We start from the raw sequence: 13,420 nt of genomic DNA on the forward strand, positions 1-13,420 counted from the left end.
TTCACAACTAAAGTCGACATTTTTTTTTTTTTTTTGATCCCCAGTCCAGAATCGACGATTGTTTATACTACAGACACAGCTCATTATGCCAGTCAAGGAGCTGAACCAGCCATGCACGGAATGCAAGGATGCAGAATCCGAGCTTACTGTTCGCCAGAAGCAGCTTTGTCGGTATGCGACAATCTACAATCTACAAACCCCTCCAAGTCGTCCTAACAAATTCTTGACAGCCACTGCTTTAAGCGCTTCATTACACACAAAGTCCATATGCATATCAACACAGTCTACAAGTTTCGAAAAGAGAACAATGGTGCCCGCCACCAGTTGCTCCTCCCAATGTCTTTCGGCGTCTCCTCGTCGGTCTTGCTGCACATGCTGAATACCGATTTCCAGCGCCGCCTGGATAACGAGCTCCCTATGGGCTACGACCTTCATATCCTTGTTGTTGAGCCTTCTACCATGACAGCTGCAAGCGCTCCCTGCGATCAAAACTATGAAGCACTTCAAAAAAACAACCCTATGCGCTCTGTCAGCCGGATACCATTCCACAGCATCTTCGAGTATGTGCCAGAAATGGAGGAGATTATGCGGGAATATGCAGGACCCCAGTTCGTAGACGATACCTCGAGATCGAATGAAGAGCGCCTGGCTGCCTTCCGCGCATCAATTTCCACAGCCACTTCCAAAACGGATGTGGACACCGCTTTGCTAACTAGACTCGTCGTTGAATTCGCGAAGAAGTCTGGTTGCACATCGGTGCTTTGGGGTGATTCAGACAGCCGTCTTGCCGCAAAAGCGCTTGCTGGTGTGGCCAAAGGACGCGGAGCTTCCCTCACTTGGCAGGTATCAGACGGCATGTCTCCTTGGGGGTTGAAGTTCCAATATCCGCTGCGAGATCTGTACAAGACCGAGTTGCTGGAGTATGCGGGTTTCACTCCAGAGCTTTCTGAGATCATCATTCCCGACGAACCGCCCTCAGATAATGTTCTTACCAAGAACCTTTCCATTGACGAGTTAATGATGCGGTACGTCCAGAACCAGGGGGCAAAGTACCCAGGTGTCATGGCGAATGTGGCCAGAACAGCCAACAAACTCGATCCATCTGACACCAAGACTGCACCCTCGTGTTCCCTTTGTGGTGGCCTTTTAGGGAACGTCAAGGGCAATGTCGGGGTTACTGTCGCTGGCCAGGCAGAAGATTGCCAAAGTTCTCAATTCTGCTACGGGTGTATGCGATCTCGCCCTGGGGCACTCTGCTGAAGGAAATATCGATTCATGACTAAATGGGACTATTAAAAACGGCACGAAAAGCGGAAATACAAAAGAGGAATGCTCCACCCAAACCACTGATCAACACTCATGGGGTATCTGAAATCGTCATCTCAATATTTTCACGAATTAGGCACGGCCTCGCTCCAAATCCTCGTCTGGATGGCTTGCTCCGCCAAACCACCTGCCAAAGGAACGGTTCCGGGACTGCTTAGCAGGCGGAGGCCTGGTTGGACCCTGGGTGTCATGACTCGACGGGTGGGCATACTCATAGTCCGGGGGACTTTCGCCCACCACACCACTTTCTTGTCTGTCAAATGCATCGGGGAGGCTAAGATCAACCGCGCCTGCTTGCTCTTGTCGTCTGGTTTGCTTCGAGAGCGTCTTGGCACCCTTTTCGCGTAGGTGGGTTTCGAGAATCACGGCGTTTCTGGTGTTGGCTTTGTACACTGCATCCGCAAGATCACCAATGAAAGGAACGAGGCCGATAACGAAATCGATTATCACATTGATCATCATCTTCATGCGAAGAGCAGCAGGAAGTCCACCGTCGACTCCTTCGCAGGACTTCACAACCATCATTGCGAGCGCGGCATCTCCAGCGTCACCGATACTACACATCATCCATTATCAGCATTGGTCCATGTCTGTGACGGGTCACGGTTTTGCTGGAACTTACAATGGGACAAGTCCGATCACACTTCCCCAGCCGAAGCGAATTCCACACAGGTTGAAGAGAGCATAGTCCAGCTGGTAAGCTCTACGCTTGACCTTGGTCAGGACTTTGACGTCATTCTCTGAAAGGCCTGGCGGGATGGCTTTGCGACGCTTTTGGGTCTTCTTTCCGAATGTACGGGCGAGACGTGAAGCTGGTACTTCTTCGAAGTAGGGGTCCTAGATAGAAATGGCTCGGTCAATTTGGTCTTCATTGACAAAATTGAAAATTCCTATGAGAGGAAATAAACTCACCTCAGTTCCAAAGTGGTTTCTCGCAGTTTCACCAAGGACCTTCTTCCCAACCATAGACATTAGCGCTTTCGACATGTTTGGTATTGATCACGGATTTCTCAGGTGGGTATTGAAGGGTTGTCGAAGTAGGAGATCTCCCAGGAGAATGTTCGAAGAAATAGAGGGATATCGAGCAAGGGTAACAAAAATAGACTATGCGTATAGTCTTTGATCCAGACCCTAAACCCTTCTTGGCTCAAGGAGGGGGAAAGGAGTTTCGGTAGGCGCTCGTTTCACTTATTTTCAGTAAGGACACAAAGGGCGCGTGCAAGTGGTTGGAGAAAGTTGTCCCTGAGACTGAAAGGGATTAATATAGGAATGACGAAGACCCAGGACGATCAACTGTTTATGCACATCCCAAGTCACACGTCATTGTCCCAAATCTTGGAATCCGGTCAGCCACATGTGGCGCTCAGATTAAGCACCGCCACATCTTAGTCACCCGATCATCATTTGGGCAGCTCCGCGCTGCGCTGCGCTGTTTCCCAACGCCTTGTTTTACCTTCTTTTTCTCTGATTCGATCGGAACACTGAAGCACTCCCTTTCAACAAACCTTCCTCTGCTATCACCTTGACCCCGCTAGTCAACTCGCCATAGCAGCACAGCCCTGGGTTGGTCCACCCTTCCTGGAAGCTGTCAACGGTATTGCTTGCTTGTTTCGGCCGTTTGCGCAGTCGGACAGAGTGAGCAGCTGATTCTCGGTCATTTGTGTGCTGAAATGCCAAAGTCTATTCATCACTATGACAGAATCAAAGATGCAATTAGAAGATTGTAAGTGATTCCTGATCGATTGGAATAACGACAGGCCACTGACTGAGGCCCGCGGGGCTATTGTTAACAGGGCTGGATGACCTGTGTGTCCGGTTCATCATCAACCTCCCGCGCGAAGAGCTTGAGTCAGTTGAACGGATATGTTTCCAAGTCGAGGAGGCACAATGGTTCTACGAAGACTTTATCCGGCCGCTCGACCCAGCTCTGCCGTCGCTAAACTTGAAGACATTTGCCATGCGCATTTTCCAGCATTGCCCGCTCATGTCACAATGGTCTCACTATCATCACATGGCTGCCTTCTCAGAGTTCCTCCATTACAAAACCCGCGTGCCTGTCCGCGGTGCGATCATGTTGAATGAAGACATGGATGAGGTTGTTTTGGTCAAAGGCTGGAAGAAGGGCGCCAACTGGAGTTTCCCACGCGGCAAAATCAACAAAGGCGAGAAGGATCTGGACTGTGCCATTCGTGAAGTCTACGAAGAGACTGGGTTTGATGTTCGGGATGCTAAGTTGGTCAAGGACGAAGATGATGTCAAGTTCATCGAGATCACAATGCGAGAACAGCACATGCGACTCTATGTCTTCCGAGGCGTGCCCCGTGATACGCACTTCGAGCCCCGCACTCGAAAGGAAATCAGCAAGATCGAATGGTACAAGCTTTCGGAGTTGCCGACATTGAAGAAGAGCAAGAACCACGATGAAGGGTTCGCGGTCGCGAATGCAAACAAGTTCTACATGGTTGCACCTTTCCTACACCCGCTCAAGAAATGGATTGCCCAACAGAAGAAGATTGGCGCCAAGGCTCAGGCTGGCACAAAGCAGAATGCACAGGCTGAAGGCTATACTTCTATGGATGAAAATGGCCACACTAATGGAACCCCAGGGTTGTCCCTTGCAGAAATGGCTATCTCAAATGATCTTCCTGAGGTTGCCTCTGCCGAGGATGCCTCGTTCCACTTGAAACGTTTGTTGAAAATTGGTGCAGCGCCGGCGCAAGTTGAAGCAGCAGGTTTTGAGCCAGTTCAAACCCCTGCTGTCGACCCATCCAAGTCAAATGCGCTCCTTGCCTTGTTGAAAGGTGGTTCTCAAGCCCCTCGCAATGATGCAATGCCACCATCTAATGGAGCCCATCCTCACCTTCCACCTGCGGACCAACGGCCTCACATGGGTCCAAATTTCTTCCCCGGATTTCCTCAGCAACAGCCTAATATGGGGCCCTCTCCTTTTGTGCAACAGACTTCTGCACCATTCCACACTCACCCATCTCAGCATAATACCCAACCACATCTTTCCCGGGGCAATGCATTCCCCGCAATGCCGCAGCCTGGATATCCTGATCCTCATGCAGTGTCTCAATTTCCCCAGCCTGCTTCTTTGCCGCTACATCAGCACCAAACACAGCAGCTACCTACTCGGGATATTCATCCACCGAGTCATATGCCTGCACCGTTTCAGCGAACTGGGGATCCTCAATTTTCCGAATCTGCTCAGCCATCTCAAAGCCAGGGTCCGGTGGTTCCTCCCGCCAGCAAATTGCCTCCACCTAAGCTCACAAGTCATTCGCTGGCGCTTTTGAACGTCTTCAAGGATGAGGCTTCCAAGACTCCCAAAGGACCGGGTGCAGCAACAGTAGCCGTGTCTGCACACACCTCTTCCCACGTGCGCAAGACATCCCAACATCAGGATAGTCTGTTGAATCTGCTCAAAGGCCCTCGGCCTGTTTCTGCCGCTGAACCAGTTGAATTGCTAGGCAATCCTGTTATACCTTCCGCCGGCCCCCGAGACAAGCAGATTCTCCAACGTCCGCAATATCAGAATTCTCACCTTACTCATCCAGCGATTGGTCCGAGTAAGGGTCAGGCAGGGGCGGGACAAACATCTGCCACCGTGTCTGGACCTTTGAACATGCCGCAATTCGAGGCAATTCCTAAGTCGACACATAAGAAGTTGAACGACGGACCGAATCGCAAGAACCATGCAAACAGACGAGAGCAGCCTCAGTCACAGCAACTTTCTTCCCCCATTACTATTCTCCCGCGACCTCAGTCCGCTAAACGAGAGGCATCTTCCTCGGGACCTGTTGCACAAGCACCACAGGTTCCTCACCCACCCCAGGCAACCCCTATTGAGGCACCCGAGCCTATCAAAGCCTTCCAGCCACAGATTCTACGTCGATCCGACAAGACGGGCTACGAGAGTCTGATGGCGGCAGCTCCGCAGCCCCCTGCTGAGCGCAAATCGAGCTTAGCAGATGTCCTGACAAATGCACAAGGCCTGGCGCCACAGGGCAAATTTGACCGACGCCCAAGCCAAACGGCCGAACAGAAGGAAGCCCTTTTGTCTCTGTTTAGCAAAGCACCGGCTCCTCCCTCCCCAGTTTCTTTGTCCCAGCTCGAATCCCGGGCTGTGAGTGGGCGTCAGCCTGGATTCTCAGGCCTGGTCAGCCCGATATCGTCTCGCCATCCCCCTAGTAGCGGGGATTCCATTTCTCGTCGTGGCACACCTTCTGACAGCGGTGTGCATGCTAATACGAACCGCATTTCATCTCCCAGTAACAAGGCCTTCTTGCTTGGGTTCTTGGAGGGAGTGGCCAAGGGGAACAAATGATTCCGCGGTCGACGCGTCTTGCATTGGGCCTCGCCCATCGAACTTGACATACATAGCTACAGTGTAATATTGGATCAAGATACATTCAGAGCATTACAACCTTCTATTGTACATTTCAGATATTATTATCATTATAAAAGCATCTACATGGTTAACCAGAGTTGTAGTTTACCGGTCAATATCATTTTCATTTTGCTGCGCCTCACCGCCCAACGTCATCGGCCGATTTGCCGATTTGTAAAGAAATAGATCAACTCACATTGGCTCTTCTCTACAAAATCAACCATGATGCGCCCACGCCCTTCAGTTTGCAGCCGCTGTTTGGCTCGCAGTAAGCAGTTCTCGACCACAGCAAACCGCAGCAACCAACCCCAAAATGCATCGTTCCCGCCGCAGACGGGCTATAGCCGGCTCACCAACCGCGGACTCATTTCCATTACCGGCACCGACAGCACGACTTTCCTCCAGGGCCTAATGACCCAGAACATGCTAGTACCCAACGATCCAAATCGAAACATTCGACGTACAGGTGCATACACCGCATTCCTCAATTCGCAAGGCCGAGTCTTGAACGACGCCTTCATCTACCCGATCCCCGGAGCCGAAAGCAATGATGCCGAGCAGGGCTGGCTCGTGGAAGTGGACAAGAATCAGGTGCCAGTCCTGATGAAACATCTGAAAAAACACAAGCTCCGCGCTAAGCTCAAGCTCCGCGCTCTCGAAGAAGGCGAGCGCACTGTCTGGTCCACATGGAAGAACCACTCGGAACCACGGTGGGCCGCATACAGCCTGGAGTCAGAATCGCCATCGCCTTTCTCGCCCACCTCCCAAATCGCCGCATGCCTTGACTCACGCGCTCCGGCCTTCGGTTCACGAATCATCACTCCCGGCTCCGATGGGCTCCGCACCCATCTCCCGGATGAAGCACAAGTCGCCGGGTCCGAGGTCGAGCTGGACTCATATACTGTCCGTCGATTCTTGCATGGTGTTGCGGAGGGCCAGTCGGAGATCCTTAGTGGATCTGCTCTGCCACTGCAATGTAATATGGATATGGCTCGGGGTATCGATTTTCGCAAGGGCTGTTATGTTGGTCAGGAATTGACGATTCGCACACACCACCGCGGTGTCACGCGCAAACGTATTCTCCCCGTGCAACTCTATGACATGAGTCAGGATGTGCAAAGTTTGCCAGAGACCCTGACGTACGATCCTTCTGTTCAGTTGACCTTACCGACTGGCGAATCGGATATCGTCAAGGCTGGCACCACCAGCCGGCGGAACCGCAGTGCCGGAACTTTCCTGAACGGTATTGGAAATATCGGCCTTGCGCTCTGCCGTCTTGAAGTTATGACCGATGTCGCTCTCATGGGCGAGACTCCTGCCCGTCCTCATGAACAACAGTTCAAGTTGACCTGGGCTCCAGATGTCGAGCAGCCTAATGAGGTCGGTGTGCGTGCTTTCGTGCCGCCTTGGTTGAGGGATTTCATTTCGGGTGCGAAGGAGGAGAAACCGGCTCCGCGCAATCCTGAGGCTGAGGGTGAGCGGGCGAGGGAGCTTGTCGAGCAACTCGAACAAGAGGAAGACGAAGCCGAGGAGGAGATCGAAGCCTATGCTGAGTCTCACCGACGGTAAGATGTCTCGGTGCATACCACTTTATACTTGTATAATATGACGCTGCTCAAAAGATCACGATGTAAATAGCTCACGTATCTCTATTCATATAAAACTGTGCACATACTTCATGCATTGGGGTATCTCTTCTATGTATGCAATTGTAAATCCATGGGCCTTTTGTAACACGGAAACTCGCTTCAAATCAGAATCGCAAAATCTAGGTGGCTTTCGCTGCCGCTTCTTCTGCATCTGCGGCTTCATCTTCGCGCGCTAGTTGTTCCTCGAGGGCTTTGCGCTCCTTCTCTCGTTGCGCATTCTTCAATCGCATCAGGGTCACTTCCTCCATGTTAGGCGTGCTTGAAGACTTTCCAGACGGATTGAATGATGATGCCTTGGGGGCACTCGCAGCAGATGCAGAGGCAAAGGATCCGAACGACGGCGCTTTCCCAAAAGGAGGAGCTGAATTCAAGCCTGGGAAATTGAAGGAGGGTTTGGCAGATCCGTTGGAAGGATTGGTAGAAGGCATTGAAGGCGTAGCCGCCGGTTCGGGTGCTTTGGGCTTGGATGGTGCATCAGCAGTAGCCTGCCCATTCGTACCCATTCCCAGATCAGGCTGGCTGCCCGAGGCCCAGAAGACAGACTCAATAAGAGCCCACTCGCCGTCCCGTCCAGTTTGCTGGCGGAGCTTCTTCTCGCTATCAAGCACAGCAGTATGAGCACTGACAATAGAAGTGAAGACCACCACACCAGTTGCAACAGTCTTCTTCTCCTTCTTATCCCCGATCCGCTGACGTTTATCCTTAAGCATAAACGTATTCTCAATCTTCCCAAACGGCGCAAACAGCACCGCGAGCCTCTCAATATCAACCTCAAGCCCACGTCCCTCGCGCACCCAGCGCACCTTAACCGCACGCTCAAGCTCAGGAACCTCAGCACCACCCCCTCCTTCGACCGATCCACCCGCTGGCTACTCCGATCAGCAGCCTTGCGCGCCTCCTCTTCCTCCTCCTGAACCTTTTTTTGCTCCTCGTCCAACTCCTTCTTAATCTTATCCTCCGCCTCGCGACGTCTCCGCCTCCCATCCTCCGCAATGCGCTCAATCTCCCGCTGAAGCTTCTCCTCCGCATCATCATCCCCACCTGCCATCCAAGACCTCTTAACACCCTGCTTCACCCCAGCACCACCCATCTCCGCAGCGCCTGCTCGTTCCCGTGCTTCGAGGTCCTCTCGCATCTTGCGCTTCGCCGCGCCCATCATGTCCCGCTCGCGCTGCTTGCGCTGTCGCGCTTCCCGAGCATTGTCGTATAGCTGTCGGACTGAGGGGTCGGAGAGGACATCGTAGGCGATCTGGAGGAAGTGGAACTTGTCGATGTCGGCCGGTGTGGGGTTGGCGATCTTGTCTGGGTGGTATTTTAGGGCGGTGCGACGGTATGCGCGTCGGATTTCGGATTCGTTGGCTGCTGCGGGGACATCCAGGAGGGCGTAGAAGTCTTGGTTGGAGGCGGCGTGCGCCTTGAGGTCTTCGTTGGGCATTTTGGGCTGGTTTGCGACTGGTTGTCGCTTTGGTGATGCGCCGAGTGGTAGTTTTTAAGATTTGTTCCTTAGGCTCAGGTCTGCGGTGCTAGGCTTTGGCGTAGGAGAGTCTGTGTAGAATGCTGCAATGATTCAAAATGCGCGATACTTGAATCAAAGCTCTGGCGCCGAGAGAGATGTAGATGGAAATTATTTGAAGGTTTAAGTTCGGAGCTTTGGGCGGTGGGGGATCTTCAACCATTTCAGCGAAGTAGATGGTACTAGATGCACTCTTATGGCAGCTTGATGTAATATAAGGTCTAGAAATTAAAGGAAGTTAACTAAAGAGATTATTTCAAGCCCACTTGTCTTTTTGTCTTGCAAAGTAACCAGAAATTTAATATGGTGAATTGTGCTTGTCAACAATATATATTGGAGCATGTGACCGTAATGAACTCATTGTTTTGTTTATATCTCAACCCATTTCATCCCGAATCATCAATTCTTGAGCCATAGGTCAATATGTCGCTCCTTTCACCATCTAACCATACTAAATCCCCTCCGGCCAGCCTCCAATTAGCTCTAGCATTGGCCATTGTCAAGCATAAACCACCAGATCAAGGCGTTCAAGGCAAGCCAATGACTGACTTTTTTCAGGCCAAAAAAAAAAATTGAATTAATTATGACCCATGCTAGAACATATCTTGCACATCCGAGAGTTTATCAAGAAGTCCAGACACCTGGGACATGATGTTGCAACAGACAAGTTCTTCGACAGCGTTTCGTTCTGGCAACAAGCATACGAACAGTCCGAAGCAGGCCAGAGCAAGTTGCATGACCAGATCTATGAGCTCCAGCAACGCAATGCCAATCTGTTGGCAAAGTTGCGAGCCAAAAACCCGGTAAATGAGAACGAAGTCTCGCAGATGAACAAGCGCAAAGCACCCGCTGCGACAAATGTGAAGAGCTCAAACAGGGCGAAGAAACGGGCTAAGATACCAGATCAGATGCAAAAGAGTATTCCATTGATGGATGATGATTCAAGTGGAGGGGAAGACGGTAAGAAACATTCTTTGTTGTCTTTCTACTGATGGCGATGGCTAATCCCACACCAGGCCTGTGTCTCAGCAGACAACTATATACCCTGCAAAAGGCCCTCCAAAGAAAGCCTATGAAGGCCAACTCTTTGGCCACCGCTGTTGTGGTCCTTTGCAAGTCCGCAGAGCAGGAACTCATCCGTGCTGTTCAAGAACAAAACAAATTGACCCAATCGAACCCTCCCAATATCAACCAAGTCGCAGACATCAATGATGTTTTCAACGGCGCTACAATTGCTTTTCACCTTGTGCATCGAGGATTGTATAAATTATCAAGAAACGAAGATGAAAGGCAGCATCAAGGCCAGATTATCTACTATCTGGTCGGACTGTTCGAATCAACCATGACTGCCCTCACTCAACATTGCACTGCCATCTCCAAACAGAAGCCCAGCCCAGATGACCCAAGCGTGGCTTCAGACTCAGCTTCTCATCTAAACAATCAACGAAGCAACAGAAAAGAGAAAGGCTTAGATGCCGAGGACGGTACAGCTTCACACCTCGCAGACTTGCTCTGCACAATGGCCCTATCACTCGACATATCCCTCGCCGAAGACCAAAAGGTAATGGAAGGATTCGTATCCCTCGTTCTTGATCGCGTGGGCAAAATGCTAGCTCTATATGTCTTCCATGATCTCCGACTACCAATGAGCATCAGTCCGAGAATGACATTCCCAGGAGGATTGGAAGCAATGGCAGACGAGAACCTAATGCCGGACGATGCGCAACTCGAAGCAAAGTATTTAGTTCGGCTGTTGGGGAGAATGATGGATGCAGGATCTACAAAATCAGTTGCCGAAGCACATGCTACGCACAGCTTTGTCAAAACTGCCAGGGATCGTATTCAGAAGACTCTTCTTCAATCTGTCTTCGGGCCTGATGACAACTTGTTCTGGGATGGTCTACAACGCCCGAAGACACCGCCTTCCCAGGTTATTGATGCCAAAGAAACGAATCAGGAGGGGTTTGCGGATTGGTTCACCCAGGAAATGTGGCGGTTGGTGGGTTGGGATGTGCTGAGGAGCGTCTTTGCTCCAAAGTAGACCAGCCTAACCGTGCTGATGGTGATTTTGATTTGTTTCATGGGAACAGTTGCCCATTATACATCTTTGCGAGTTTTATACACCAGGATATTGATAGAATCATATTCACAGAACTGGTATGATATAAAGCTGAGAAGTTGCTGTATATACTTATTCAAGTTTGAGAATATGAGCAGCATTGCCCCCAGAACAGCAGCCACAGCCTCCTTTTTGTCCCCGAAATTCTCATCAATAGCCTTGTAATTGGTCGTTACACTTAGCCACTCCTTGTCGCCCTCATTTAAAGGCGGGAAGAACGGATGATCAGTACCTGCAACAAGAAGTCAGCTTAATTCGACACCCATATCTCACCACCCAAAAACCTGAATGGAACACATACCAAACATAAGACGATCAGTACCCCCACCAACAGTAGCTGCCGCCTTCAACCCCGCAACCCCATAAACAACTGCATCAAGGAAGATATTCGTCTTCAAAACATCCCAAATACTCCTCTGCGGCCCAGGGACAATACCACCATTCTCAACGAAATTCCGCTCATGCATGATGCAGCTCTCGATCCGACCAGCCAGGAACGGCAGCGTACCCCCAGAATGAGCAAGCAAGAGTTGCAATCGCGGGAACTTATCAAAAACACGCGACAGCAGCATGCGAGTAACAGCGATAGTAGTCTCAAGCGGGAAACCCAGAGCCAGAGGAAGCACATGACCGTACCGGCTAGTCACCTCAGCACCACCAAAAGCCTCATTAGGAAGACCGTAATGGGGATGCAAAAAGAGGAGGAGCTGGGTTTCCTCCAGAGCAGCCCAAATGGGCCCCAATTTCTCATCGTCCAGACCATTTCCCAAGCCCGAAGTCCCCATAATCACACCACGGATATGAGGCAAGCTCTTCAGTCTCTTAATCTCATCAACAATAATATCAGGACTCGGCGCACTCAACGGCAAAGCCGCAAACGCAAACAAAGACGACCGACCCGTAAGAGGGAGGTTCTTCTCCGGGTTGTTGGACTGATTAACGCTCGCACAGGTTTCTTCCAAATCATCATTGATGCGCCGGGCCCATTCCTGGGCTTCGGAGGGATCGAGGAAATCCAGCCATGGGTTCGCGAGCGAGATCACGCTGCTGTCAATGCCGTGCTGTTGCATGAAGGTTAGCTTGACGTTGATGTCGGAGTAGGATGAGTCGACTGGACGGCCGCGCTGGTCAATTGGGATTGCTGGGTCGTCGTCTGAGGAGAGGATTATCAGGCGTGGTTCGCCGTTGGCTGGATCGTGGATGTATGGGACTGTTTTGCGTGCGCGAAGCATCGCCATGTATGAGGGTGGGTATACATGGGTGTGGATATCTACGACGAGGGGTTTGAACATGGTGAGTAGTGTCAATGGTGATATTAAGGAGGGAATTGGGAAGGATTGGAAGTTGGGAGTTTTGAGTTGGGAGTTGTTATGTAGAGGCCAAGTGAGGGGAGAGAGATAAGAACTCATGCGGGGAGGCCCCTCGATGCTACGTCTTTATCCCTGCATTTCTGACATTTACTGACATCTAAACTGGCGTTTCTTTTTTATTGTATGACTATTGCATCACGCTAGATCCACAGATCTTTCAAGTGTAAGCGTGTGCACCGTGTGGTATATACATAGCTTCCTGTGAAGTACCCGGTCTGACCGGCTAAGATCCTCATACACCACCAATCTCAAGTGCCAGAAGTTAATAAAGTGAAATGGTGATTCAGATATACGCCAAACGCAGACATTTATGTCATTGATTCATGAATGGCATCTCTGCTCGCCGCTAAAAAGTACTATCAGTATCACCACCCAAACAGACGCAAAGAAAAATACATATCCACATACCCTCCGCAATAGAAGACAGACGTACCTTAAAGGTTCGATCCAGCCAAAGTGACAGGCTTCTTGTTGGTGAAGTTAGGGATATCACCGAAGACCTGGGCACTGCCCGAGTCCTTCAGAGCAGTCTGCAGGGCCTCTTCGCTCTCCCACTGAAGAGTGGCCATAATCAAATACTCAGAGCGCGAGCCATCAAGCGCTTTGGGGAACTTGGTGACCTGCCAGCTGTTGAGGCCGTATTTCTTCCAGGTAGCCTCAACGAGGGGCATGTGGGTCTTCATGTAGTAAGACTCGTCGAACTGGATATCCGACTCATTGGGGTACATGACGATGGCGGTGTAAGGCATTTTGAAGGAAAACCAAGATGTTGGAAAATATAGAGAGGGGAGTTGAGGAGAGAAGAAGATGAAATGTATGTTGATCGACCGAGGTTGTTCCAGCTGTGCAGGCAGCTTATTAATGTCCTAGTGGGGATCTGGGGCGATCCCTAGTTATCGCCGAGGTTCCGTCCCACTCTTTTACATGTAGATCCATGATATCTGCCTCCCTTGGAATGTTGAGATGTTGAGATTAATGGAAGGTTAAAAGGAACGACCTCATTGCAACTCATTGCAGGATTCTCACATCAGCACTGGACAAAAGTGGGTC

At 50.8% G+C, this 13,420-nt stretch overlaps 8 protein-coding genes across 8 annotated transcripts; 4 read left to right on the forward strand and 4 right to left on the reverse strand.

Moving 5' to 3' along the window:
* Positions 1-85: 85 nt before the first annotated feature.
* Positions 86-1,260, forward strand: N7446_001931 (uncharacterized protein; the record flags this gene model as incomplete). Its single annotated transcript, XM_058510680.1, has 2 exons — positions 86-171; positions 231-1,260. 2 exons carry the CDS (start codon positions 86-88, stop codon positions 1,258-1,260), a joined length of 1,116 nt encoding a protein of 371 aa, XP_058376216.1.
* A 138-nt stretch (positions 1,261-1,398) lies between these two features.
* Positions 1,399-2,313, reverse strand: N7446_001932 (DUF4112 domain-containing protein; the record flags this gene model as incomplete). The annotated part of the gene is made up of 3 exons (XM_058510681.1): positions 1,399-1,882; positions 1,949-2,163; positions 2,239-2,313. The coding sequence occupies 3 exons, from the start codon at positions 2,311-2,313 to the stop codon at positions 1,399-1,401; spliced, it is 774 nt and encodes a 257-aa protein (XP_058376217.1).
* A 505-nt stretch (positions 2,314-2,818) lies between these two features.
* On the forward strand, positions 2,819-5,796 carry N7446_001933 (decapping enzyme complex catalytic subunit DCP2). Its single transcript, XM_058510682.1, has 2 exons — positions 2,819-3,049; positions 3,120-5,796. Exons 1-2 carry the CDS (start codon positions 3,019-3,021, stop codon positions 5,654-5,656), a joined length of 2,568 nt encoding a protein of 855 aa, XP_058376218.1. The 5' UTR covers positions 2,819-3,018; the 3' UTR covers positions 5,657-5,796.
* A 145-nt stretch (positions 5,797-5,941) lies between these two features.
* N7446_001934 (YgfZ/GcvT domain-containing protein) lies at positions 5,942-7,288 on the forward strand (the record flags this gene model as incomplete). Its single annotated transcript, XM_058510683.1, has 1 exon — positions 5,942-7,288. One exon carries the CDS (start codon positions 5,942-5,944, stop codon positions 7,286-7,288), a length of 1,347 nt encoding a protein of 448 aa, XP_058376219.1.
* Positions 7,289-7,487: 199 nt separating this feature from the next.
* On the reverse strand, positions 7,488-8,803 carry N7446_001935 (putative cell cycle control protein (Cwf23); the record flags this gene model as incomplete). The annotated part of the gene is made up of 2 exons (XM_058510684.1): positions 7,488-8,237; positions 8,285-8,803. The coding sequence occupies 2 exons, from the start codon at positions 8,801-8,803 to the stop codon at positions 7,488-7,490; spliced, it is 1,269 nt and encodes a 422-aa protein (XP_058376220.1).
* A 501-nt stretch (positions 8,804-9,304) lies between these two features.
* Positions 9,305-10,922, forward strand: N7446_001936 (uncharacterized protein; the record flags this gene model as incomplete). Its single annotated transcript, XM_058510685.1, has 3 exons — positions 9,305-9,406; positions 9,502-9,841; positions 9,898-10,922. 3 exons carry the CDS (start codon positions 9,305-9,307, stop codon positions 10,920-10,922), a joined length of 1,467 nt encoding a protein of 488 aa, XP_058376221.1.
* Positions 10,923-11,071: 149 nt separating this feature from the next.
* On the reverse strand, positions 11,072-12,361 carry N7446_001937 (amidohydrolase family protein; the record flags this gene model as incomplete). The annotated part of the gene is made up of 2 exons (XM_058510686.1): positions 11,302-12,361; positions 11,072-11,232 (listed from the first exon to the last, which is right to left on the reverse strand). Coding segments are annotated over exons 1-2 (1,152 nt in total), but the record flags the coding sequence as incomplete, so codon positions are not given.
* A 443-nt stretch (positions 12,362-12,804) lies between these two features.
* N7446_001938 (uncharacterized protein) lies at positions 12,805-13,119 on the reverse strand (the record flags this gene model as incomplete). The annotated part of the gene is made up of 1 exon (XM_058510687.1): positions 12,805-13,119. The coding sequence occupies one exon, from the start codon at positions 13,117-13,119 to the stop codon at positions 12,805-12,807; it is 315 nt and encodes a 104-aa protein (XP_058376223.1).
* Positions 13,120-13,420: the final 301 nt, after the last annotated feature.

Source organism: Penicillium canescens, assembly GCF_028828765.1.
Source record: "Penicillium canescens strain IBT 15451 chromosome Unknown utg000002l_segment0_segment0, whole genome shotgun sequence".
NCBI classification, from domain to species: domain Eukaryota; kingdom Fungi; phylum Ascomycota; class Eurotiomycetes; order Eurotiales; family Aspergillaceae; genus Penicillium; species Penicillium canescens.

Bases quoted from the DNA above. Each gene is read 5' to 3' on its own strand.
- N7446_001933 (XM_058510682.1), top strand. From the start codon at position 3,019: ATGACAGAATCAAAGATGCAATTAGAAGATT. The intron at 3,050-3,119 runs GTAAGTGATTCC...TATTGTTAACAG, and splicing joins AAAGATGCAATTAGAAGATT to GGCTGGATGACCTGTGTGTC.